The sequence below is a fragment of the Apiospora kogelbergensis genome (assembly GCF_038363985.1).
Source record: "Apiospora kogelbergensis strain CBS 113332 chromosome Unknown utg000002l_segment0_segment0, whole genome shotgun sequence".
NCBI lineage: Eukaryota > Fungi > Ascomycota > Sordariomycetes > Amphisphaeriales > Apiosporaceae > Apiospora > Apiospora kogelbergensis.
Genome location: NW_027117419.1, coordinates 1757498 through 1783739, shown reverse-complemented (window position 1 = coordinate 1783739; position 26242 = coordinate 1757498). Strand labels below are relative to the sequence as shown.

General features: G+C 53.0%; 7 protein-coding genes across 7 annotated transcripts; 3 read left to right on the top strand and 4 right to left on the bottom strand.

Annotated features, from left to right (window-relative positions):
• Nucleotides 1-1247: 1247 nt before the first annotated feature.
• Nucleotides 1248-3797, bottom strand: PG998_003444 (uncharacterized protein; the record flags this gene model as incomplete). The annotated part of the gene is made up of 4 exons (XM_066870262.1): nucleotides 1248-2744; nucleotides 2803-2939; nucleotides 2997-3289; nucleotides 3523-3797. 4 exons carry the CDS (start codon nucleotides 3795-3797, stop codon nucleotides 1248-1250), a joined length of 2202 nt encoding a protein of 733 aa, XP_066734012.1.
• Nucleotides 3798-4569: 772 nt separating this feature from the next.
• PG998_003443 (uncharacterized protein) lies at nucleotides 4570-6098 on the bottom strand (the record flags this gene model as incomplete). The annotated part of the gene is made up of 2 exons (XM_066870261.1): nucleotides 4570-5733; nucleotides 5844-6098. 2 exons carry the CDS (start codon nucleotides 6096-6098, stop codon nucleotides 4570-4572), a joined length of 1419 nt encoding a protein of 472 aa, XP_066734011.1.
• A 642-nt stretch (nucleotides 6099-6740) lies between these two features.
• PG998_003442 (V-type proton ATPase subunit F) lies at nucleotides 6741-7383 on the top strand (the record flags this gene model as incomplete). The annotated part of the gene is made up of 4 exons (XM_066870260.1): nucleotides 6741-6797; nucleotides 6888-6923; nucleotides 7013-7150; nucleotides 7243-7383. The coding sequence occupies 4 exons, from the start codon at nucleotides 6741-6743 to the stop codon at nucleotides 7381-7383; spliced, it is 372 nt and encodes a 123-aa protein (XP_066734010.1).
• A 476-nt stretch (nucleotides 7384-7859) lies between these two features.
• Nucleotides 7860-8586, bottom strand: PG998_003441 (ML domain-containing protein; the record flags this gene model as incomplete). Its single annotated transcript, XM_066870259.1, has 3 exons — nucleotides 7860-7964; nucleotides 8039-8258; nucleotides 8384-8586. 3 exons carry the CDS (start codon nucleotides 8584-8586, stop codon nucleotides 7860-7862), a joined length of 528 nt encoding a protein of 175 aa, XP_066734009.1.
• A 984-nt stretch (nucleotides 8587-9570) lies between these two features.
• PG998_003440 (uncharacterized protein) lies at nucleotides 9571-12517 on the bottom strand (the record flags this gene model as incomplete). The annotated part of the gene is made up of 7 exons (XM_066870258.1): nucleotides 9571-9696; nucleotides 9753-10135; nucleotides 10222-10455; nucleotides 10522-10599; nucleotides 10669-10989; nucleotides 11039-12273; nucleotides 12339-12517. The coding sequence occupies 7 exons, from the start codon at nucleotides 12515-12517 to the stop codon at nucleotides 9571-9573; spliced, it is 2556 nt and encodes an 851-aa protein (XP_066734008.1).
• Nucleotides 12518-15044: 2527 nt separating this feature from the next.
• PG998_003439 (uncharacterized protein) lies at nucleotides 15045-16704 on the top strand (the record flags this gene model as incomplete). Its single annotated transcript, XM_066870257.1, has 2 exons — nucleotides 15045-15740; nucleotides 15787-16704. 2 exons carry the CDS (start codon nucleotides 15045-15047, stop codon nucleotides 16702-16704), a joined length of 1614 nt encoding a protein of 537 aa, XP_066734007.1.
• Nucleotides 16705-17856: 1152 nt separating this feature from the next.
• PG998_003438 (uncharacterized protein) lies at nucleotides 17857-21204 on the top strand (the record flags this gene model as incomplete). The annotated part of the gene is made up of 1 exon (XM_066870256.1): nucleotides 17857-21204. The coding sequence occupies one exon, from the start codon at nucleotides 17857-17859 to the stop codon at nucleotides 21202-21204; it is 3348 nt and encodes a 1115-aa protein (XP_066734006.1).
• Between the last annotated feature and the right edge of the window lie 5038 nt (nucleotides 21205-26242).

Genomic DNA, 26242 nt, shown 5'->3' with positions numbered 1-26242 from the left:
GGTGGGAGGGAGAGGAAGGAGGGAGAGAATGTCTTCAAACTGAAATTGACAGGCTGGCCGGGCAAGACAGAGCCGTAAGCTTCATACTAAAATAGAGATATCAGCTTCAAAGATTTGAGGCTCCAGAGGGCCGCAATCGGCCACCATTCCAGTGGCTCCGACGTCGGGAGGGGCGGGTTTCTGAGATGGATTTTGCGACGGCGACAAGTTCTAAGTTCATGGAGATCCGGGCAACGTCATTGGCAATGCAGGCCTGTTCATTGGCCAACCCCACCCGCTGCCTGTTCCGAAATCTCCAAATTCTCCATACTTTCACGTCGCCTTGGCCCCTTAGCGCAGATGGCAGATGGGGAGAGCATGTTGCATGTTGCATGTATCTCTCGCCTTCACATGCCGTGTCATGCTGGGCCATGCCGGGCCATGCTGCTGCCCCGTTGAGGAAGAACATGTCAGGTCAAATACTTACTACCGAACCTTCTCAATCCGCGTCTAGCCGTTTACCGACTGGCTGGCATGGCATTGACGAACTCGGCCATGATTGGCTTCGGCGATAGATGAAGCCGACACGAACAGATGGGTCGGCGGCCATGGCAGCTTGTTAGATGCGATCCACTTGATGTAAGATGGATGGATACAACTATAGCAATGGGCATCGCTCGGAAAGAAAGTCGGTAAGGGAAGCAAGCAGTGGCCACGACTTCTAAGTTCTGCACGACGAGAGCATCACGCGACCGGGAGCCAGAGCTGTCCAAATAAAAACATGACATTAAGTCTACTGTATAACGCAACAGGGCCCTGGATAACTAGCTACCTTCCCCTCCCAGCCGCTTTGCTTCCGATCCCCCAAACTCCCGTTGATCCGATCTGCTGCCCGATCCCGTCAAAGCCGCCCCCACTGTACCCGGAGGCTGGGCGCCGATATCCGGTACCGGCGATGCACCTCGACCTCCTTTAACTTACTTGCATGTACACTTTGTGCTATACCGCGTCTTCACAGGAGACTTCGTACAGCCCCAAGTATATGCACGCCCAGGCTCAACCCGATGACCAACGAAACCCCCGTGAAAACGAAGGCTCCTACATCGAGCCACGTGCTCTCCTCTTGATGGCGTCTTTTCCATAGTTCACTGCCGCCATCAAATACGGGGCGCATGATTGCCCACCACATCTCCATAGTCGATCATACCCAACTAATCATAGCCAACCCTATCGTATACAGAGTGCTCATAGCATCGCGTTTTGGGTACTTATGGGGCGTGGACAAACCGACGACGGTGTCGTTGTTTTTCCCCTTGACCTCGGTCTTGCTTTCGATTTTCTTCTTCTCCTCCGCGCTCTTCTCCCTTTTGTTGGACGCCTTGGCTGGGCTTTCCCTTGGAAGAGCGACCTGGGACTGCAGCATTGCTGTACGTGCAGCTCCGTGGACCGTGGCCTCGCGATGTTTCTCGCTTGACTGTGTGTCGGCGGCATGGTGTTTTGTCATCGATGCGGCTGTTTGGGCTGGCTTGCTCTCTTCGCTCTTCTTTCTCAAAGTCCCGCGGGCCAGCAGAGACCGTCTGCCTTCTGACGAGTTGGGACGGCGTATCTCCACCATCCTGGCCGACGCAGTACCGCAAATGGGAACTGAGCGGCTGTATCCGTGTCTCGGCCAGGCGCTCTGCATTGTAGTGGGACGGGGAAGGTGCCGTGCCGTCTCCCGCTTGGTTGGTCCACCTGCCCAATGACCGGGGTGGTTTGCCGTTGAGGCGTTGGGTTACTGGAGCGTCTGTTAAGCCCGCCGTGGGCCTGTCCACCTGTCCTAGTATAGCTCCCGGCATAGTTTGGATCAGCAGAGCGCGAGCGCAGCCAATAGTGGTGATGGTGGGTGTGTAGACAGAGTCTTTGTTCTGGTGTGTCTCGCCGCTGCTTGTGATGGTCTCGATAATCTCGTTCAACAATTCGGGTGTGCGCTCGCCCTCTACTCCTCGTGGGATTTCGTCTGATCGGTGTATTTCTCGCGGTGTAATATCTTTCTTCCTGTCTAACTCGACGTCTGCTTTTCTCGCCGTGTCCCTGCCTTGGCGAGACCGCTCCTGGTCGCAATCTGTCGCCAAAGAGTCCGATAGAAGCGTCTCGGTCTGCTTTCCTGCGTCCTGTGATCGAGACGGGGTTTCTTCTGAGGTTTTCACCTTCCTGACGTCCACTTGGCTGTATGTCTTGTGGCGGAACATGCCGCCCTCGCCTGAGTGCCGGACTGGTTGGTGAGGTTGGCTGGTGTTTGTCACCAGATCTGTAGCCGACCGGCTTCGGTCCAATTTCCGGCGGGCGGCGAAGGGATTCTTCATGTGCTCTTTCAACGTCGACTGGGATGAGATCACTGTAGCTACGGCGTTGGGCTGGTCTCGGTCCTTGGAACTGCGCCTGTCTATCTGGCTGGATAGCTGCGGAAACTGGTCCCCATCTTCTATCATGCCGAGGCTGCCCGACCGCTGTGGGGAGCGTACGTTGTTTTCTTCTGGTAGCTGCTCTCCTGTCTGCGCTGTGGGAAACTCTAGACAAGAATCCGGGATTATTAGCCCGTTGAAATGATCCTTCTGTTCTGTCATCAACAATGAGGTCACTGTAGCTTCGTTTGTGTCGAGCCCCCCTGGATCCGTAGCTCGGCGTCGACGCATCCATAAAAAAGGCTTCCCCCGCTCGGAGAGGGTTTGGATCTTGAGCGTCTGCTTTTGTATCCCCGTTTTCTTGGCCTTGATTAGGAGACACTGGGCGGCTACGTTGGCGAGACGGCGTGTGGATTATCGTGTCTGTCGATAGATTTACATTTCGTCGTCGCTTTTGAAGCTTGTTCACTTTGCCCGAACGATTCCGGCTGGCAGGCAACGCTCTCGTCATGCCTTTGCCCTTGCTCTCGGTATAGCTTACAGGAAGCGCGTCTTCGATTATAGGCTCTTGCGGCTCTGGACCTTGTTGTCAGCTTCCACTTGTCAGGCGTGAAACATACCAACCAAACTCACGATCATCAAGCTCAGCGTTCATGAACGATTGGGCAATCGGGCTCAGCTGAGGTTCCTGGGCAGACGACCACTCCCTCCGATTCTGCCTCCACGCCAATGGGCCATGCTGCTGATATATCTCCGCCTTGGTCTGCTCGATCCTTGCCAGCGTCGCCTGTGCCTTCTCCGCCATGCGGTTCTCCCCTACCACATCCTCTGTTCGCTTTGCCTTTTCGTATTCGTCCTCAGCATGTCGCACGGTTTTAGTGAGCTTAGTCATCTTCGACTTGGTCGATGATCGCGGAGTGTCCGAACTTAGGAGGTCGTCAGGAGTCAATACGTTATATTCACCTGTGTGCGGATTTGCCCCCCCGTGACCCCTAGCCAGTCTCCACTGCCTTGGAGCTCACGACGGTGTTGCCTACTGCGCTTCTTGGATTTCAAGAGGCTTTGTGCCTCGGCAGCAGACAAACGAGGCTTCGTCCACAGACAAGGAGTATCTGGACGTCTTGGGGATGGACTAGTCCTTGGACGTGTAGGCACCGACCTGTGGGAATATCTGGTGTGATCGTCATCCAACCCTAGACGCTTGCCGGCGGGTAGGTCCTGTGCTATATTCCAATCTTTCAATTCCTCGGGGTTGATGTTGAGGTCACGGTAGGCCGACTCGGTGCTCGTGTTGACCAAGCTGCGAAGAGTACCTCCTTGTTCAGGGCGATGCGTGGGGATAATCTTGCCCAGAAACCCGCATAGAGACAATGTCCTCTTGCGACTCCAGGGGTTGTTGTTTTGGGGAGAGTGTGCGTTCCCAGAATGGTCCATGGTTAGCGAGATAGAAGAGACCTACCAGTCGAGACGGAAAAGTGAAGTTTGCTCGAAAGCTTCGGCACAATGAACGATGGAATTTGTTACTAACGCGTGCGGCGACGCAGGGTCAGGGAAGGTAACGGATTGGGGGAAAGTTTGCGATCACGAGGAGAATTCTTGAAATGATATACTCGGATTAGTAAAGGATACACGAAACAAGGAGCTGCTCGGTGAGCTTGAAGCCAACCTCCAAAGCTAAAGCCGGATCCCCAAGCAAGCATTGTTCCTTCTGGTGCAACGAACAACCTACACAGCACTTGCCTACCTTGCCCAGAACCCCAAAGTACCTCGAGGACTGTACCACGCTTGCTCCTGCCACCTGATCAATCGGCTGTAAGCGACACGGGTTTGTGGCTCTACGAAGTTTATGGGTATGGCTCGGTGTTTACGTGTGTAAGCATAAAGGACAGGTATATGAACAATTCATGTAACGAATGGCCAGAGATTCGAGCCTGAAGGGGTGGAGGATGGCATGTTGGCTAGGTGATTGGCAGCTTCTCCTTTGGATGATATTAACTCGTCGCCGACATGCGCCTCATATAGGACTCACAATAAATCACGACTCAGCACGGAGTTCAGAAAACAGAGATCCATGCCATTAACAGATTAAGGGTGCTTAATTCACCCCATATTGGTATAGAATACAACCACACAACGCCGACGAATGCTGACCTATGTAATCCTGTACCGCCGTGTAAATCTCGAGTCTCTTGCGATCTTGTGTGATCTAGTAGTTATTAAACATGGAGGGATATCTCTCGTAGCTCCGCTGCTGCGGCTTAGCCCACGGAGCTTGGTTCAACGCTGATGCAGTTCCCGTACTCTTCCGAACACTCTTAAGCGGGCTACCGCTACGGTCTCGTGCCTTATAAGCCTGTAATTGTTCAAGCTTGGCCATCTCGCTGTTGTTCCGAGGCGATCTGAACCCTAGATCACCTAAGCTAGGGGCTTTCTTCAGGGGTGAGCTAGGATGCGTGTTGATACCGAGGTATCCTCCATTCCCCTGGGTCTGAGTTTGGGTGGTAGAGGTCGTTGACATGGAGTGCGAAGGGGTGGCGTTCATTGGTGTGGGAAATCCAGGAGTACTTCGCCGAATGGTTGATGGCCGGGTGTTAACACTTGATGCGAAGGCGTCGGTCTGTTTCGAGGCCAGTTGAGGGGTGAACAAGCCCTGACCTGGAACGCCTCTTGTACTCGACCGAGTTGGCGGCGTAGCTCCGTCGGGATCAAAGTGCTTGGAATAGTTGGGGTTGGGGTTCGTACGGAAGCCACGGCGCAGGACTGTGCTGGGAGTTCCAACTTCACAGATTTCCTGTTCGTTGCCAATATCATCCTGGGATATCTGGGTTGAAGCATCTCTCACTGTAGGATAGAGCCGAGGGTGCACGAATTTTGTGTCGTATTCGTGCATAACCTCCTTCTGGATGATTGAAGTATCCTTATTCTGCTGAGAGAATCTGGACTGCAGGAGCCACATCTGAGCCGAGAGGATGACCTGTAGGAACAGGCATTTGACGACGGTAACGCTAGGTCTGGCGTCGAGAGTCTCCAAAGGCAGGAAAATCCAATAGACTAGCACATGTCCTGGGCTGAACAGGCTGAACAGGCGCAGGCAAATGGGCAACGGATCCCACACAGCAATCTCCCAGACATCTCTAGTACGGTCTGGGTGGGCTCTCGACTCGGCGCTCTCGGAGCTCACCATGTGTGCCAAGAGGCGCATCGGTGATGAGGACACCGGAGAAGACTGTACGCGTACGCGGTGCGCCGACGGAGTGTTTTGTTCCTTTTCAACATCGGCTTCGAACATTCGGTATTTTCGAGTACGGTTCATAGTGTAGAATGCATTCAGTGTCGAGAAGCCCACGAGGAACCAGACGATCGTCCCGACCTGTGTAGCGCATTAGCCATCTCATGCCACATTCTCCCTTGGACATGCCTCCATCTGCCGTTTTCTCTTCTTCTTTTTTCCAATTTCCTCTTTCTTTCTTTTTTACTTACCAGGAAGACCACCCATCCTGACTCAGTCTCGTCGCTGAACACATCATCGACAGCGGTTTTTCGGCCGGAATTCGCTCGAGCAATCAGGAAGGCAAAGTTGAAAGCAAGTCCCAGCTGCGTGCCCACGACGTTGGAACTCCAGTCGCGTGTCTCGATCTCCTCGGAAAGCCAGAGCAACAGGTCCATGATATTCAAAGAAGCCTTGACGCGCTCCATGAGCGGTGCTTTGCGCACCAGTCGTCGAGCGGGCGGCATCTTGAATGTCGAGCTGTGAAATAGTCCTGGGCGGTCGAAGACGGATGGTGATGGAATGCCTGCGAAAAAGGAGTTGCACAAACTCACAGGTCGAATCGAAGGAGCCAGCCAACTTCAGTCCATCGAGCCAGATAGAATCTGTTAGTGCAACCGCTTTGGCGATGAGTGATCGGCCCAATGTGATGTGGAATAAACAGGCGTCGTCAGGATGTTCTTTGTTTTCGTAAAAACCATGGCCTAAATTATTGTTAATGACCTACTTATTACCTACTTAGGCACGCGCTTCTGACCGAATGCGGTTGCTTAGGGAATTTCATTTTCGGGGTGGGCTGCTAGGCTGCACCTGCAGTCTGGATCCGCTCCCTGTCTTAGGCTCTATTTGCAGCGACTCAGGGAGCTTTGGTGGGGCAGGTGGGATGGGAGACCACTAAAACAGCCCCTTGAGAAGGCCCTTAGGTAAGCTCGCCTGCTGCGAGAGCCAATTCCTGAGCTATTCCTCGGCGATTGGATGGATAAGATACAGCGCCTGCGCTCACCCTAACATCCATAACAACAACCTCCAATACCGACACCACCACGAAAAGAAGACGAGGTTGTCCCAGCTATATCCTGCGGCTCCTCCATACTTCTTAAGTCAGCATCATGGCTTCCACAGCAGACTACAAGGACAGGCAGTTCCTGGCCGTCATCGGCGACGAGGTACGGGGACGAGAACGAGCGACGTCATGCACTGCCGCGTCTTGAGAGCCTCGCACGCATCCAATGCTAACTAAACTCCCTCCCAAAAAGGATTCGGTCACTGGTCTCCTGTTGGCAGGTATCGGCGTAAGTACAGCTCGTCTTGTCATTCATCAAGACAACGCTTCTTCCGACTGCAGCTAGCTGATTGACGTGTGTATCGACCCGATGTTTAGCATGTCACCGACCCGCCCGACTCGCAGAAGAACTTCCTCGTCGTGGACAACAAGACGGAGACGGCTGCCATCGAGGCCGCGTTCGAGTCCTTCACCGAGCAGCGCAAGGACATCGGCATCGTCCTGATCAACCAACATGTCAGTCCACTGCGGTTCTTGGAGGGATGAGCCTGAGAGGGCGCACCTGGAGAAAAGGAAGACTGCTGACCAACTGCGCTACTTTTTCACAGATCGCCGACAAGATCAGACATCGAATCGATACCTACACGGCCGCTTTCCCTACAGTTCTGGAGATCCCCAGCAAAGAGCACCCATACGATCCTGAGAAGGATAGCGTGCTGAGAAGAGTGCGGAGACTGTTTGGAGAGTAGGCTGGATTGTCTCACTCGAACGATGCACGATGTACTTGTATTAGTGGCATGACTGAGTGACTGGGAGGCAATACTGCTCAACACTGCGCTTGGTTCCAGCATTCAGCTACTCAGTGACGCATGAAATTCAACTTGGTATAGGGCGCACAGGGGATGGCTTCATGTCTATTTTGCCTTGAGACGAGCTGCGACTCTTCTAGGATATCAATATGCGCATATTTCTTGTACATCTCTGCCCTGGTCAAACGCACTCCATCAACACAAACATCAATAACAGTGTCGAAAAGCAAAAGGAACTCGCATCGGGTCACTTCCAACGTCAATACAGAACAGCAACATGATTCCATTATTCCCGTGCAAACATTGCCAAAAAATCAAATATGCTTGAATGCCAAAACTTCATTGACTTCGTCGAGTCATGCTAAAACACCACAGTGCTCGCCAAGTAGGTGGATTGCTACTACTGTCTTATCAATCTACAACTCGTTGCTCTTGCTTCCGCCGAACTGCACAGTAGCTTCGAGGCAGGTGATGGGCTTGCTATCGTTGTTGACGACCTCGGCATGGACGGTGTATTTTCCCTGTGGTACAGTCAGTTACGATTACATACGAAGCAATAGGCGGGAGAGCGATATATAAAGGGGTGGGCCAAAACGTACGGGGGCACTTCTTTGGGGATCTCAACCGACTTGGTGATGCTGAGGACGCCCTTCTCGATGGGGCACTTGAGATCGGCCTTCTCGGTTTGCTCGCAGAGGTCGACCTCCTGGTTGATGAGACGAATCAGTCCGTACTTGACGACGAGGTTGATGTAAGCACCCTCCACGATGGGCTCGAAGACGGTTCCGGTCGCCTTGATCTCCAAAGTTGAACCTCTGCATTAGCGGGACAGAAAAGTTAGCATCAAGGTTTACGTAGAGTGCATCATCGCATTTTGCATGACAATACGCGATAATGGATTGCTAGGGGATTGAATGAGCTAGCTGATGGGATCACATACGCCTCGGGAGGGTTGGGCGACAGATCAACGGAGGTGATGGAGACGATATCGTCGTTGTGCTCGGCGTTGCAGTAGACCAGCGGGTTGGAGCCGGGGACGCTGGGCTTATCGTCGGAGGTCATGACATCCTGCGAGAAGAAGCCGGGCAGGGCAGAGGCAGCCGAGGCACAAGCGGCCAGGCAGGTGGCGGTAGTGAATCTCATGATGAACTACGGCCGATGAGTATGAATGTATGTATGTGTGTGTGTGTGTATTCCGAGCCAATGATGGAACTGGGTAGTGTCTCGGAGGAGCAGTTATAATAAACAGACGATGGAAGGTGAATCAGTCGTCCCCAGATCTTGCAGTGGACCGCGAGATAGTGAGAAATGATAGCGGAGCATGCACTGTAAGTAGGCCCTGTAGCTGTAGCAGTCACTGGCTGGGCTGACTGACCGCTGCTGCACGTGGATTGGATGGTGGATGGATGGAGGCGAGGACCAGGCAGTGGACGTCATCTGACTGCAATAAAGAACATGCGAAGCTTGGCTTCCGTTGGGGGAATGGGCGCTAAGCCCGCTTGGGCTTGTTTCGCCTGGAATTCGGTGGTTGGGGCTGGTTGGGGCTGGTTGGGGGCCTCCGGTTCAGAATCCAGCTGTGCTCCAGGCGCGGGGGCGCTTAGACTGGCAACCAGACTCGCTCTCATCCTTTGTCTTCTTTATTTTCGACTGGAAAGTGATACAACCCACCTATTGCATACTGCAGTGAAACAAGGTCGAGATGCACAGTTGTACAAGCCCCAGCATGACATCCATAATGAAGATGCGCCTGGGAGGTGATACATGCTGTAAACGCTTGTTTGCAGCAGCTGACGTACATTTACAGAGCCATCCACTTATACCTTCCCCAATTACACTAAGCCACCACTCAGAACAGTTTTGGTCCAGTGTTATATTCTTGAAATACTAATAAATCCGTACACTACTTAAACAGACAGAAGCGAATAATGACCAAATTGCCATCGATTGAAACGGGTATCAAACAATAAGTCATTCCATACTGCCAAAAACCTGTGTTCCCTGCCGTCACACGTATCACAAAAACCGCCTCCGCATTACAGTTCGTTACCCAGTGGCAACCATATCTCCGTATCTCTTCTACTGTTGACGGCAGCACCGAATGTGAATTTCATCCTCACCGGTGACCCTCTAATAGTAAATCTTCTCCTCCCACAGAGGTGGACGCACGGCCTCAGTGTCCCACTCAAGCTTGTTCTTGTCATTCAGAGTGCAGCCTTCATCGGTGATAGGGATGACCTTGCCACTGTCTCGGACCTCTTGTTTCGAGATACCTGCGGCATCCGAAGGGATCCACAGCAATGGGGTCGCACTGTTGACCTCAGGGGGTAATACGCATTGCGTGCGACCTCGTCACTGTAGAGGTTATCGAAGTCAAGCACGTGATCGGGCACAACTTTGCGCAACGTCGCGTAGTCGCAATGAGTCCATGGCTTGAAGAACTTGGTGAAGAGGCCAGGCTTCTTTCCGCTGGTGGTGGCGCCGGTGGTGGCTGGGCCATCCAACTCGCGCTTCGGCTTGTTGTGGCCATTTTTGTACTCGGTGCTGGCCCCAGAGATGCCAGAAGCTGTTTGCGATTCCAGCCTCAACGAGCTCTCCTGATGCTCGAGACTTCGAGGCAAGTTGTAAAGCAACGGGTCGAGGGCACTGTTGATAGTGATATGGAAGAGAGCAGTGAAGATTGTGAAAACAATCACTAGAGATGTGTTAGCATGGCGCAGAGAGCCACATGGGTACGATTCCAACGCGTTGGCCGAGTTGAAGGATGTGTAAGATACTTACTAAGGATGAGAGGACCAATAGCAACCGAAGCGCCAAACAATCCAATCATGCAAAGCTCGGCAATGTAAATGCCAGCAAAGAGTTGCTTCAAGGCACGAGGATAGATCAAACCACGTGTGTCGATCGTCGTGTCTGTCACGAACAAGATGTTGTAGCGCCATGCGAGATAGAACAATCCCAGGCCGACAGTCGCAAAGCCCACTACTAAGGGAGCAATCGCGGCATAGCAGAGGCCTGGTCATGGTTAGCAGAGAAAGAAAGAGTGGCGGAATTACCAAGTATTGGTAGCTGGGCACTCACTGATAACCACTATGTTTGTGTAAACAGGCATGACACTTCCCCATGAGATAGCAGTCAAGTTGGCCCACTTCGTATACACTAAGTAGAATGTTTGTTAGCAAGCATCCCTTTCAAGTAAGAATGTAGTCAGGAGCAGATGCGACTTACTGGCACGGGGAGTTCCTGTGAGGAACTTGTACATCAATGTAAAGATGACAAATCCAACAACCTGAGAAAGGATACCTGACGCAATACCGAGACCTTGAACGATGAAGTATGGGATGAAGAAGTTGGAGGCCTTCGGAAGGTTCTCAGCCAAAACTGTCGTGACGCTTCCGGGGTTGTCGGCAATCTGCTTTGCGACAGCTGTGGCGGCGGAAGTCATAGTCGTGATCAAAAAGACCTGGATCACTTGGAAAGCGAAGTAGGCATTTTGCGTGAACAACTCGACCCTCGACAGAGATGGTTCGCCGGCCGCGCGTGCGCACACTATAATCGTTAGCCGGTGGCATACAGTACGTGAGACGCATGTACTTACTTCGCATGATGACGGGCACGAGAGACATCAGGATCGACAGCGCAACCGAGGGTAGAAGACCAGAGACAACACCCATGATAACCTGTGGGATTTTGTCGAGCCACGTGAGGAAGAAGATGGTCTTGAGGTAGTTCACGTTGGAAATAATGCCAACGACACCCACGGGAATTGCCCAGAAGATGATCAAGACGGCGATGAAAGCAATGACGGCGAAGCGACGAATGACGCGTTGCCACCAAGATACTCTCAGTGCCTTCCAGACGACCTCACCAGGGGTAATGCCAATATACTTGGGCGACATTTGAAGAGCTTGGTGATGGGCAAGAACCTGGTTAGCCGACTCTGCCTGGGACTGGGTGAAGAACTCGACGAAGACCGATGGGATTTTCTTCGCCGATCCGGCCCGGTAACTGGTTTGAGCGGCATCAACTTCGGGGATGAGGCGCTCCAACTCGGATCGGCACCAGTTGATGGTGTCGACCTTCTTACCGATGAGACCGAGGGCACCAGTGCGATGGGTTGGCCTCTTCTTGGTAGGCACCCATCGAGCTGACAAGCTTCCTGGCTCGGCATCGTGTGAGGCCTCGGTTCGCTCATCCGCGCCGCCCTTCTTGATAGACTTCAGGCGCGCGCCGTTGGCAAGTTTAAGCAGCTTCACTTCGGCCTTTTCAAGCTTCATTGCGACCTTGTCACGCTCCTTAACCAACTCTTCCAACTTGCTCGTATCGCCTGTAATCCAAATGTTCTTCACCGTGTCTTCTCCAAAAACCTTGCGCAGTCTCGACTCGTCCAAGTAGGCTGCTGGGACAGAGACGAAGAGAACAGTACGAGAGGAGATACGATTTGCGTAGAATGGCGACAGAAGAAATGCTTGTCGCAGGTTGATGTAATAGATGCACTCTCGCAGGACCATGTACATGACAAATCCGTAGAAGAGCCATGCTGCGAAACAATGGGCGTAGAACCGGTTCTTGCCTCCTTCTACTTGGGTGTTGATATTGGAGTAGGACAGAATGCTGAGCTGCTTCTGTCCACCGCCGCCTGTAGCGTTGACGGGGAAGAGGATGGGCCAGAGGATACAGCAACCAACGAAGCAGATGGTCGTTACAATGCGCATGAAGCGCAAGAAGAGGAAGGCATCCAAAGACTGGTGCTGTAGAGCGTATTCGTCTGGGATTTTCCAGAAAGCGCCAACCCAATTGAACAAACCAGTTGGCAAGGCAGGAGATCGCTCACTATAGCGGACATGTGGTTAATAGGGCGCTCAGGCGATGTTAGGAATACCATACATGATACACACCTCTCTCGGATGCTCCCCAGATACGTTCGGGGTGCATAGTAGCGTCTCTGGCTTTTCCTCAGGATCAAGAAGATGATGAGGTAGATACCAGAAACCACTGCAACTGGGACCAGAGTCGATACCAGACTGGAGAGGGAGGTATCCTCTGTCCTAGCAGATCCAATGTTAGGATCGCTCATACTGCCGGATGATTGTCGAGTTTGGCCGTGATTCGGCGGTTGTTGTGAGGAAACAAACAGTCCCAATAGTGGGCAAAGTATGCGTGCAGTTGCGTCCTAGCAGCACCGGAAGGGGTCGACTATTATTCCTTCCACTTTTCTGTCCCGGCGGCGATTCCACAGTTTTGTCTCTCGGGACCTGTCGACAGTCCAAATCTGGCAGCCTACTTCTTGTATAAGTAGGGTCAGTATAAGTCGCACAACTCCACGCGGGGTAGGACTCTGGTCTGAACCCAACTCCTCAGAATGCCGTTGAGCCCTCTCGTTTGGGAGGGAGACGATGGAAAGAATGAAGCATTCGGGGAGCTGAAACTGCGCCCCGGGTCGTCTAGACTGGTCCTTTTTGAACCTGGCTCAAATTGTGTCTGCAAGCTGGGAAAAGGAAAAGCAGAGGGTGGGTGGGTAATGACGAACGATGTCCAAGATCTTGCGCGCCCAGATCCTGGTCTGACAGGGAGGCCGGGTGGTGCCCCTAAATGATGTGTGCAGGGGTAGCTTCAGTCTGGGTTAGCCCGCCTAGTTCGTGCGTGGACCTGGATCTCAGCCGGTATTGTTGGCCAATGACGAACTTAACATGCAATGCGGACTGGGGACTCTCGATAGAAGGTAGCAGTGCAGGCAGGGCAAATCAAGGCGTCGCAGAGAGGAGGAGGAGGGGGAAACTTGCTGGAAGACTCCTCGACTATGCCTTCATGCGTTGGACTGCCCTTGACTCTTTTATCCGGCTCGTCTTCCCGAGCATTGTGGTATCTGGGCCAAAACTTGCCCATGGAAACGCCAGCAATGATATCACTCGAGCTTGGGCGCATATGTGGACAGCTAGGTCTGATGGCATGTATCTTAGAGTTTTAGCGCTCTGCCTCTATCCACTCCCCCAAATTAAGCAGCATGTCTGCCAGCCAGTGGCATTTGCACAATTGGCAGAGCCATGTCCATGTCTCTGATCTGATAGGCCGTGCAAATTGCATATGATACCATGGACACGCTATTTGACTCCCGCATCGGCTTCAGCGCTGGTCGCACAGGCTAATGGAGCCAATCACGGTCGAAAAGGGCAAAGATATCCCACCAAGTGCCAATAACTCAGACTACCAGTTGCACCGTGTAGATCAGATCGTCTCCCGCGACATACATACAAGATACCTAATCCTCGTTTGCGACCACTTGCTGCTCTGTCTTTACACAAGCACGACGACGACTCCGTACATGTACTGCATCTGTGAGACCCCAGCAGTAAGCTTTGTGCTTTGTACTGGCATAGCTCGCTGCATGGCACCTTGTGGACATATTGCTTGCCGCTCGCCGGGCTGGCGGTAGCTGGCGGCCTCTACCAGCAGGAGGCCGATGCAAGACCACCAGACACAAGCTTACCGCGAAAGCGTCCTACACGATCAGCCTCCCCGATTCGGGGACAAAACATTGGAAAACATACTCCTCGGTCTCTCATCCGAGTTTGTATAGTACCATTTGGAGCAGTTGTGAGGTGGGTTTTCTCTTCTGCTCGACCCTCCTTGGTCATTTTCAGGACTGCCCAAGTGGGTTTCGTCGAAAATATGCGTGGAGGGTTTTCACCAGGAATGGCAGAACGGGTCTAGAACCCCCAAGTCAAACCCGCAGGGGCCCTGCAGTGCCTGCTCACATACAAGTATAAGTGTGTGGCACCTGAAGTAGGTACAAGCAAATTTAAATCCATTCCACACCATTGGACAATGGGTACAGAGTATAGGTAGGTAGTATTAACAAATCGCCAATCGCTAACCGCTACATATGCTTGTGTGGACTGCAACGCAAATGAATGCGGCCGCATCTCGGATAGAGAACGGGATGTGATCAGCAGCGACTTGTACGTCCCACAGCCGTCTGGTTTGCCATCTAGTTTTAGGTAGACATGCGAACGGAAACGTGCATCGCAAAGCAAGAATTCCGACAACGCGTTCGGCAACTCTCATTCGACATTCCAAGAGCACCCACACGTCAACAGTCACCGAGATTGCATATGACACGTGAAACCTGCGGCATCGAAGCCTCGCACGCTGCAACCTGTGGATTACGCAACCAATACAGCATTCGATAACGTCTATGCAACATCATACTGTTGTGATGGCAGACGAGCCCGGAGGCCTCATTAAGACGGTCTTCTCAGCCGACAGCATACTTTGCAACGAAGACTAAAAGCAAAGCGTGGATAGCTTCAGCCAGGAGTTGTCACCTGGAATAGCGCAGGCTTTCATCCATGACACTTGCGCTTTGTTAACTGAAATGGCATCTTTCTGCTGTTTCTGGAATGGTGTGTTTTAGTGAGGCATTCCTGTTACGAGAGCGGCAGCTCATCCCTTGATAAAAACTGACAAAGGGCAATCTAAGTATGTTTATGTTCATGTAATTGTTTTCCCATGTCGATCGTGTCGTTGTTTTGCTTTATCCTCTGTATCACACTGTGTCGCCCCCGATAGAATTCGATTTGCCTCGCCATACCAAGGTAGCCAACATGTCGTCGCAGGTTATTGACCCGTACAAGACGCAAAATGAGTACGTGGAAGGCAACGACTACGCCTTGCCCTACATCTCCAGCCACCTGCAGGAGAACAACACAAAGGTCGACCCAGAACTCTTCAAGCATGTCAACTGCAGCTACTTGTCTACCCCGGGGAGGCCGCCTACCCTGGAGGCGCTGAAGCAACACGCGCAATCTCTTGCCGTCCTGATCTCCAACCTCGCGCCGGCCCAGGCCGCCGGGGAGATCGACAATAAGAACAGTGGCACTGCAGATGCGCAGTCCTTCAAGTCAGAGGAAGCCTTCGATTGGCTCAATGACCTCTCCACCCATTACAAGAGCGATGACCCGGATCACCACAGACCCCTGAACAGCCTGGTCAATCTTGTTCAGAGTAACAGTGACACAAAAGGCGTAGAGTTTCACTGTGCTTTGCACTCCAATGGTGCCGTCGCAAGAGTCGAGGATCTCCAAGACCAATACAAGCGCGAAATCGCCAGAAGACCGTATCAGCGACACGTAAACCTTCTGCGTCACGCGAATGAATGCCTCGAGATCCTCGATCACGAGTATTCCGCTACTGGTGGACTTTTATCTATCTTGCCGGCGGACTTTGAGCCTGAGGAAAAGGAGTTCGAAGCCATCAAGAAAACGTTCATCGGCCAATGGCTTGTCTACACTCAGCGGCTAGTTAGCCGGACGCACGAGTTGGAAATTCAACTGGCACAGGCGTTAGATATGCTCAAAAAATGATGCCGTGGTTCCAATGCAACACATTAGCGCCCATGGCCCAGACGGGCGAAGTGGACGCACTGTGGTTTACCCGCAAGACCGCTGGGTGCTGGCCAACGCAGGAGACGACGTATTGGAGTATCTGCACAATGCTATGGATAAGAAGGAATACACCTTGGATGGCGATTCCTCCTACGCAAGGGCCGAAGGTGTCAATGGCGAAGCTCTCATGGCTGGAGAGAAGGAGCGCGGCATCGTCACACTCGACTTGAACACTAGATACTACCGTCTCAGGGGTCATGGTCGTGGTCCGATTTTTGTGCTCCCTGCGTACGCTGACCGCCCCGGCACCGTCTACACACGCGAGCTTGAGGACCGGCCGACAGCCGCGAGAATGCGTGCTCCCGAGTTCCCCGAGCGCGTCAGCAACTTGCAGGATCAGAATCAAGTCTACAAGACCGAGCGCGATACCTACTACAGTGAGAACGCGCAGCTCAAGCAGAAACTGGCCAAGGCCGAGTCGCAGATCGAGAGCCACGTCAAGGATAGCGAGCAAGCCCGTCGCAAACTGGCTGCTTTCACCCGGTCCACCAACAGCGACAAACATGCTCTTGACACGGAGCTGGAGGCGTACCTGCAGAAGATCGACGAAGCCGAGACGCGGCTTAGCGAGCTGGAGAAGCAGGAGACTTCTCTCCAGAGCATCCAGCAAAAGCTGGCCTCTAACGAGTATTCCTGGACCGAGGTTGGGCGGGTGGTCCCTCGTGATGTCGATGGCAATGTGACAGAGGCGGCCATGCAGGCCTTGGCAGACATTCTGAAGAAGGTGAACGAGGAGAATGCCGAGTTAAGGAAGCGCATGAGCGAGCAGAGGCGCGAGAAGATCATTAGTGGCCCGCCAGGTCAGCCCCCCTCATCGTAATTTTGCGTTCCTGGCAATCCGGCAGGGTAAAGAAGGATTGGGCAAGAGATAATATAAAGGGTGATTCGGAGCTGAGTGCCCAAGGTGGAGCGGGATCAGGATGACTCAAGGGGGCGGTGGTGGTCTTGTATTGTATCCATTGCTCGCTGTTTTTATCTGTAGTGCGTTATCATACAGAGTTAGTCTTACAGTTGGCGCGATGTGACCCGAAACTTGAAATGGCATCAACAACAGATCCGAATAAGGCTGACGATGTTGACTCTTTAAGCGAGGGGTGCAATCTAGACAGCCTAGAAATCACTGATCTCGACATGGGTGTGCCCGGGATAGTAGCTATTATCAGACGAACGTTGGCGTCAAAAAGCGGGCGGGTGTTATGCGCATTCATGTGCGCGTCTTTGGGTGCCATCCGGGGTTTCCCCTGTTGCTCCGCCAACCACCGCCCGCAAACACCGCAACCCTGCAAGCCACGCTTCCTTGATTCCCCCTCTATCTCCAAGAGAGATGGCTGGGGGCACTGTCAGACATTGGAAGGACCAAATGCCTGGGGACTCGGGGTTGCTTTCTGAAATTTCTTCAGTCTGTCTGCTCTCTGAAGATCTCACCCGTCCATCCTGGATGATATAGCACTGGATCTAAGACAACTGCGGTTCACTGCAGTCTTTTGTATTGACTTTTCTTCTTCTTTATTCCCAGCTGGACGTGTTGACTCTCGATCGGCCTGTCTGTGTCACTCACGATCGATCCACAACGGTAGATTTTTTATCTGGGGGACTCTTGTCAATCTGTCTGGGCCGCCCACACAGGTCGACCCTCTAGTCAGTTGTCAGTCCCAGCTGCTGCTCTGTGCTCAAGATAGTCCCGGTTCACTCTCAACGACAACGCAGGGCGAAGACAACTCATATTCAGCCCCGCCATCCATATCTGAGGGTCCTGGTTGTTTGCCGATGATCCCGGCATTTAGGTATTTGACTATTTGGCTCTGACCTATAGTCCTGCTGAGGCACCCATTGATGATTCCTCTGTCTTGTCTCTTCCGGGGTTTCGACACGATAGATGATGCATTGGAGCTGAATGCCTAGGATGCTACGCCCCGGTGGGATGGTGTCGTCGTCGTGTTTTGGTTTCTGCGACCTCTCATTGTCCAATATCATGTCGTCGCAGATCGCAGCAGCTATCCGCTGTTCAACTTTGCTCATCACCTGGTCGCTTCTGAGCGTCGCCCAGGCCCAGGCACTCCCCTACGTCCCCACGACCATCTTAATACCGTCGTCCTCGATAGATGGACAGAGCCCGAGCGCAGATATCGCCTACATCTTCGCGCCTCGTGATGATACCGTGGATCTTCTTTCTCTAAACGTGTCAAGTACCGTGAAAGCGGCAGACAAGACGATACAGACTGTCAGCTCTGGATTGCCCTTCTTGGCCAGCAATAATACAGCCTTCGCTCCTACCACGGCCGACAATGGTTCTCTCATCGTCTACACAGGAGACTGTGCCGCGTCCAGCAGCGGTGCCTTATGGATCCTCAACGGCCCGGCAAGCTGGACGGAGATTCCAGTACCCCTCGAAGATAGCTCGATTTACACGGGACCAGGCATGCTTGGAGCAAGCATGGGATTTTCTACGACGCTCCAACCTACGATATCACCAGCAACCATCTATGCATATGGTGGCATGTGCCCGACAGGAAAGTCCCGCGCCAGTGGGAGTCAAGCTAGCGGGAGGTACTCGAACCAGATGGTAAAGATTTCACCCCCAGGGATAAGCGGTAGTGGGTATTCGGTAGAGACCGTGACCAACAAAGGAGCACCTATACCTGAAGCCGGTTTCACACTCACCGAATTGTCGCCATCAATTTCTAATCGGTCTGGCGTGGTGACGCAGCAAGTCAACCATGTCCTCTTGGGAGGCCACACGAAAACGGCATTTGTCAACATGAGCACAGCCGCCATATGGAGTCTCCCGGAGGAGAGTTGGGGCTACGTGCACATCGAAGTGGCTACACAATCCAGTTCCAGGGCCCAGTTTGCGACCAAGGGCACCAGCGATGATATTAATCCGAGATCTGGGCACACGGCTATCCTCAATGAAGATGGAACTGCCATTGTGGTATTCGGAGGCTGGGTAGGGGATACAGCTACAGCTGCTACGCCACAACTCCTTGTCCTAGAACTCGGCGCTGGCTACGGTGGCAAGGGGGCATGGCAATGGTCAGTCCCTGACAGTCAACCGCCTGGGCCTGCAATCTACGGACATGGCACAACATTGCTGCCCGGAAACGTCATGATGGTCTACGGCGGATATGCCATCTCCTCCCCGACAAGTAGAGTGAAAAGGCAGACAGAAGACTTCGTCGCAAACGAACCCAAGTTCCTCAATCTCACCACCATGTCATGGTCGGACGTCTACAACAATCCAACTTACATCGCTGCAGGTGGAGTACCTGCTTCAAGTTCCGATGCTGACGCCAAAAGAAATCTGGGTATCGGCCTAGGCGTAGGACTTGGACTCGCCGCAGTGTTCGGCGCCTTACTAGTCAACTATTGTTATCGCCGGCGTGAACGTCGCCAATACGCCGCACGAGAGGAAACCATTCGCTCGTTGGCTCAAGACAACGCTCGCTTTCTCAGCGATGGAGATGACGATCCGATGATGGAACAAAACAACCACCCGAGAGCTTGGTATGCCGGTGGACACGACCCGTATCACGCTGGCAGGCAGTCACTAAGCTACGAGGGCATGCGCGCCGACCGGGGCAGCATGGATGGTCACCAAGGCCTTATGATAGCTGCACCAATCATGAGAAAGCCGGTGGCCCCTCGAGCAGCCAAGGGACAGTATCAACCAACCTCGGCGGGTGCCTATGACCCTTTTCTTGATCACCGAACCCGTGGGGCCGGCGCTATTCACCCGATCTACGAGGACGATGAGGATGATGAGGCGCGTGACGCTGATGGTCCCATGAGTCCCTCCACGCCAATTGAAGACTCTAAGCGCTTCTCCAACCCCTTCTCGACACCGACGCAAGAACGACAAGAACGACCTCTGTCATTTCCTCCTCCCGCCCAAGGACCTGGGTCACCTAACCCAGAATTAACGCAGAGGAGGCAATCTGTGACTGACCCTGAGGTCCAAGACTGGATGTCAGATGTTGATGCCGCCGATGCGCTACTCACATCCCGTATGGCGACCACACCCAAAGGAAACGCCGGAAGGACATCGCCTGTCCGGCGCAATAAGTCAACCCGTTCCACACATGGGCCGGACGAAGAGCCACGGACAGGAAGTGGACTTTCCGACGCAAACCGCAGCAATATCTCTCGATCGAATTCCATCCGCCTCGGTGGCCCGCCCGGCTTCGGTGTTGGCCCCGGCACCGCCGCCGCCGATGGCCGACAAGGCACCAGCGGAAGCGGAAGCAGCAACAGCACCACCAGCATACCATCTGGTAGTACCTACAACACGGCGAGATCGAGCTTCCCTGCCCTGCAGGCTGAAGGCCCGGCCCTACTGATGGGTCGAAGCAGCCTGGCCTACGAGGAAGACGACGAACCTGGAAGCCCTAGCAAATTCAAACCTCGCCGCGGGTGGCTGGGCAGTCTACGCCGCGTTTTTAGTGGCGCGACGCCCTCTCCCTCGCCCCCTGACAGCGGAAGCCCGAGGCGCGACAGCATGGCCGAGGCGTCGGATTACGATCCGCGGTACGGCGGGCTAGGCAGTATTGCCGCCGGAGGGCTTCTACGTCGAAAGGCCGGACGGGATGCCTGGGAGGCTTCTGACCGACATTCTGCCGACACATCGGCAGCCGGCGGGGCGACAGCCGGCAAGGAAAGGGTATCGCGTGACGACGAGTCGGACGAGTGGGATATCGAGAAGGCGATCGAGAGGAGGCTCGTCCAGGTTATGTTCACGGTGCCTAGAGAGCCCCTGAGGATAACCAACGGCGAACCCGATCTCGAGAGCGGGGAGGACGTGGTGCTGGTCGATCCCGAGGTGGAAGCGGACATCGGAGACGGGTACCATGCCATCACTACGGATGACGTGGAGGGCGCACCAGCGACGCTGGCGATCGCGCGGCTGTCGAGTAAGGGCTCTAATAAGGAGAAGGATCAGCAGCAGCAGCAGCAGCAGCAGCACAGCATACTAAGAATTCCCAGCATCAGCGGCAGCAGACATGTCCGGGATACGGTCGACTCGGCGCTCGGTACCGAAATCGGTTCGCCGACGAGCGAGGCGGGGCGGCCGCTGTCGCGCGACTCGCACGACTTGCTAGCGGTCCCAGAAGAGCGTTACGACTCCATGACCACCTCGTCGCAGAAGTCTCTTGATGTCAGCAGCGGCAGCGACATAGAGCTGCACCCGTCCCACAGCGAAGGGGAAGTCTTGTCTGCCGAGGTCGTGACCATGGAGAGGCCACGCACGCGCGTTCTAGCCATGGTGGAACAGTTCGAAACTAAAAGTCGGTCCCCCAGCCCTGACAGACCAGACAGACCTTGAGGTAACCGGCCTGGCTTGGTTTCTGCACACCTCCTTGGGGTGCTGCAGAAGTAATTTTCCATGCCCTTATTTTCTTTCTCTCACTTTCACTCATCTCAAGGGCGTTTCGGACACACTGGATAAGGGGCTTGGGAGTATCACGGCGCGATTGGGACTGCGCTACATGGGAAATGGGTTAGGATGAGGGTCTTCGGTGATCCAGGGGTGCATTCGTTGCGCAAAATTCGGGAGGCAAACTTGTTTTTACCAGGCGTTTTACTGGGTTTTCTGTACTACGGGAAGGACGACGGCATCATTTTCCTGCCTGGTTGTTGTCTGACAACGTCAGGCAGATACTTTAAACAACCGCGTATGCTGTTGTCTGTGTACGTTTAGATCTATCAAAACACCAGACAGCTCCAGTTTGCTTAGCAGTAGGCAGCAGGGACTGCTCGCGTTGAACAACCGACATGACCTTGTCTTATCTTATGTATTATTATGCATAATGTGTGAGATCGGATCGTACTGGCCGGGACTAATCATCTATCATGTACGACATGCCCTTATGCCCTGCCCTGGGTCGGCTCCGAAGTGGAGGATGGATGACCCGACGGCCCCTTTCCGCGACAGGCGAACGCGCAAGGCGTGACTGATAGCGAATAGTTCGCGTTGCTTCCTTTTCCACGTAGGGTGAAATTGGCAGAGTAGTCTCGCTTCAATGGGTCAAGGTGGCAAAATGGGGATGTGCGCGGCGATCTACATTTGGGCGTTTGGGGCTGGAAGTCGATCTTCATATTACCTGCTTTTCAGCTTCTTTGGGAGGGTTCCGCCCAGAATTCCGCCCAAGAAGTTCCGCAATTGTTTTGTTTGCAAGGCAGACAAACGAAACTAAACACCCAGCAAAGACTGCAGCGTGAACCCTAAATCGCGATCCAATCAATCTGTGACCCGGATAGCTGCCGATGACACGCGCTACCGTACATACCGGTATCGCGCATTGGTGTTGTTCATGTATATGATGTCAGATATGAGGGACTCGGGCAGCTAGCAGCTGGTCGAGCAACTATCAGCTGCGAATACGCGAGGCTGTGACTCTGTGACTTCGAAGGCCAGGACTGGGGTGAGGATTCCAGCAATTGACGAAGTGAGTCTCAAAGTGCAATCCTTGGCTCCGCAGATTGTGTGGTCGGTGTCGCGATTTCCGTTTGCTGCCATGCCATGACAGCCAGCGCTTGACGGGACACACTAACATCTCCATCCAGCTGCATGGCATTTGCCAGGGCCGGCCCCCGCATCCTCATTGGTATCCCCGAGCCGGCGCTTAAGGTGTCGAGTAGCTCACAAGGACCACTGTTCGCTGTAAGCCTCATTCACCCATATGCTAGGAAAGCTTGTCCAAAAAGGAAGGAGAAGTAAGTCGTAGTCCAGGACCACCTGGAATGATGACATGGAACAGCTGCCATCCAGTGTTTAATGGCGAGGCGGCCAAGGCGGAAAGGGGAAAGGGGAAATCGACGAAGCTAACGTGGCATGCTGCAATGGGGGTAGAAACAACTAAAGAAATATCTTTTGCGTATAGGCGAGTCACTACGTGTGCGAGAATAAACATAGAGCCAAGACCGAGTCTGGTGGACCATACTCTCGGCGATGAAGTGCCTAGGGGCGGTCCCGCAGGCCGAGATCTTGGGTATACCGAGCGTCCCATGCAACATAGAACGGCGGCAGAGTCGGAGCACCGGCTGGAAAACGGACGTGGTTGGCTGCGAGCCCACAATGTTGATTGCATAGCTGACGTGAGATGCTGTTTGTTAGGTGCTTCTATTGATTATCTGCATGAGCCTTTTCCCCAAATGATTCGAAGTTGCGTCGGCAGACGGAGAGAGCGACTCTGGTACGGAGTAGGATATGGCGAGATTCCGTTCATAGGAGGCCCCGGGCATCGTCACCTTGCGTTGGCCGCTCGCCGGAGGGCTTGGTGTGGGCTACAGCTACACCCTCCCGTCGGAGGCGCGACCTACAAAAAGTGTCTGAGCCTGCATGCAGCAGGCCTGATTCGACAATTCAAGAGGTTGGCGTTGGTAGAGAAAAGGGCATAGATGAGGGGAAGCTAGGTATGTTGGAGATACTGTACAGTAGGCAGGTAGGGTAGGGGTTTCTCGTGTCTTGGTGAGTTCATGCAAGAGGTCATGCAAGCCAAATCAGCTAAGCATGCATCTACCACACCCTCTCCAGGTGCGAAGTGGTGGGGTTCTCAACAACAATCAACGCACTGCTGAGTGTCGATGCAAAATCACAAGACTCTCGCCTAGCCATCGTCGAATATGGTATCATCGTCGCCGTGGATGGCAAGAGAGAAAAAGCTGGAATCTTTCTTGGTGGGTCGTAAAGTCAATTGAGATACCCCGGAGCATCCCGCCCTCCGCCCGTCTGAGTTTCCTTGGAAAGTTCGGAGCCATCCAGTAGGTATGTACATACATACGATAATCATGGCCAGGTGGGCTCTGGAAGCGCTTCCCTCGTCTTCTGTGCGGCATCACGCGATTGCAGCACATGCTATGATAGCTTCACGAGAACACTGCCGCACAGCGGCCCCCCTCTTCCTCCAAGAGTCTTCGTGAGGTACGCTTGCGTCGGCAGAGGCGGCAGTTTTGGGTTTCGTTTAATCAACCAACCCACTCCGGCCAACCAGTTGCGAGCCGACGTGCGCCGCAGCCAAATTAGTACGGCTAGGCAACTGCAGGCTGTGCGATAGGGCCTAGATGCTCTGCGAGATAAGAAAGAGTAAACAACGGACAAGTGCTGCTGGCTCTATATCGTAACGATGTACGTGCTTCCTGGTCATACATCTCGCTGCCAGCGCCACCATTCGTATTCTCTCACGGGTGGTATGGAGCCGCACACTCTTGACAATACGAGCGGCAGGCAAATCAGAGGGCCTGCGGAATTAAGACCGGGATTGATGCCCTACCAATCATACGACTGGTCCAGTCTCCGTATACCAACAACCTCTTGACAGTCCTGGGCCTCTCGTGACGAAAATATACGGGTTCACTTCGCGTGTGTAAGTGCTATTCTTGGGGATGGAGCTGATCCGTCTAGCGGTTTTCTTCGCGGCCGGCGGAAGAGGCGTTTGATGAAGCTTTCGATGTCGAGCGAGCAGGGACACCCTTGGGGAAGAGTTCGTGGCCAATCAGGGATATCCAGACGACCACATGCACTCACTTTCTTCAATTGAAGCAACGTTGAATGCCAATACACCAAGACTTGAAATTTACTAAGTGTGTGCTTCACTGATGAGAGGCAGGCGGTTGACAAAAATAAAATTACCGCAAAGAGATCTAAGATGTTTAAAAGGCTGTAGTATAACTATAAGAACTCTTAAAAATAAAAATAAAATAAATTATTACTCTTGTAAAGAAGGAATATATTGTCCTATTTTTCGTTTATTTTTTATATCTTTTTAAAAGGTTATATATAAGTTTTAAAATAAAGGGTTGTTTTAAGAGTACTTTGACTTTGGCGTGTTAGCGGTAATTTTATTATTGTCAACCGCCTGAGAGGATCTCAGCTTCAAAGATTTGCAGGGCCCAAGGCTAAATAGCTCTACAATAACTGGGACAATCTTCCTGTCGTCCCGGATACGGGGTGGATTGGCACGAAGTGTCTGCTAGATTGCCGCATCTCCTCCCTGTCTCATCTCGGGCCCGTAGCTTTCCGACCGAGTAAGTGCTGAAAGATAGGCAGATAGGGCAGAATTGGTGGTAGATCCTTCAATAGAAAGATTAATCTAACCTAGGTATACCTCGTACACACGAGGGGATATACGGGTAGCACTTGTATCGCCGAATTACCTCGTTGTTGTTTCGCCAACATGTCCAGTTTCCCAGGTGCCAGGGGCATTTCTCTTAGCGAGGATGGACGGAACAGGAGCGACAGCTAAAGGAACAGCTTGTCGTTGTCAGGCATCCTTCGCTTTGGATGATCGTCTCGTGGATCGCGAATCGTCAATAGGCGCATTGCCAATCTCAAACAGTAGTGTATGTACATACATATCATCGCATACATATACAGCAGATGGATGCGACAGCTAAAGCTGAACAGACTCATAGTAACCGCCGCAACGGATCCACGATGGAGCCTCTCTCCGCCGACGGGGTTTTCCTCTTTCTCGTGTGTAATTGAAGAAAGACGGGGTGGTGACGACATATGCCCACTTGGCTGTGTCTACAGGCTTGCAGGTCCGTGTCGACGGTCCTTGGCTGCGGAGCTATAATCCCCCCTTGTATTGGGATTGGGACGTCAAGGTTCATGGGGGTTGGGCAAACGAATCGACGGCGGACGGCTATCCGTGCTGGTGCTCGAGCGTCTCTTGTCTTATCCATCATGCAAAAAAGTGATTTATTGTAATTTACTATGTTGCGCCACGTCCAGCGTCAGTCAACAACAACAACCTGCCAAAGGCCAAAGAAGTATCACCTCTCACCCCCATATTACACACACACACACTATGGCAATGACTATTGATGCAGGTGTGTGGTGATATATGTATGCAGACAGGCATCAGAAGCGAGTGATAGCAGCCATCCTTTCGCATCATCGGAAAATAGCACTGTCGAGATTACTTCGCAGGGAGGGGGATTGCAGACATGAAGGTGTCTGTCTGCTCACCCAAGGCTCCGTGCATCTGATACGCTTAGCCCGAAGCGTACCGTAGCAGGCGATCAATTTCAGAGCAAGGTTCTTGGTGTAGTGCCTCCCAATCTGGCCCAAAGCCTCCCTCTACTTATCACTAGTACGGTGGTAGCATCGATTTCACCATCCAACTGTCTTTGTCCTCTAAATCCATTGATTGACTGAAGGTCTAACTCGGTATGGATCACGGAGCGACGAAGAGAGGGAGGAAGACAAGGGGGGACATGAAAACAGTGTAGGCAGCTAGCTAGACACCTACATATATGCACATAAACAGACACGATGATTGATATATCTACCAGGTACAGCAGAAGAAGCACCACCACCAGGTCACTAGTGCGTATCAGCAATGATGAGTAATTTAAGC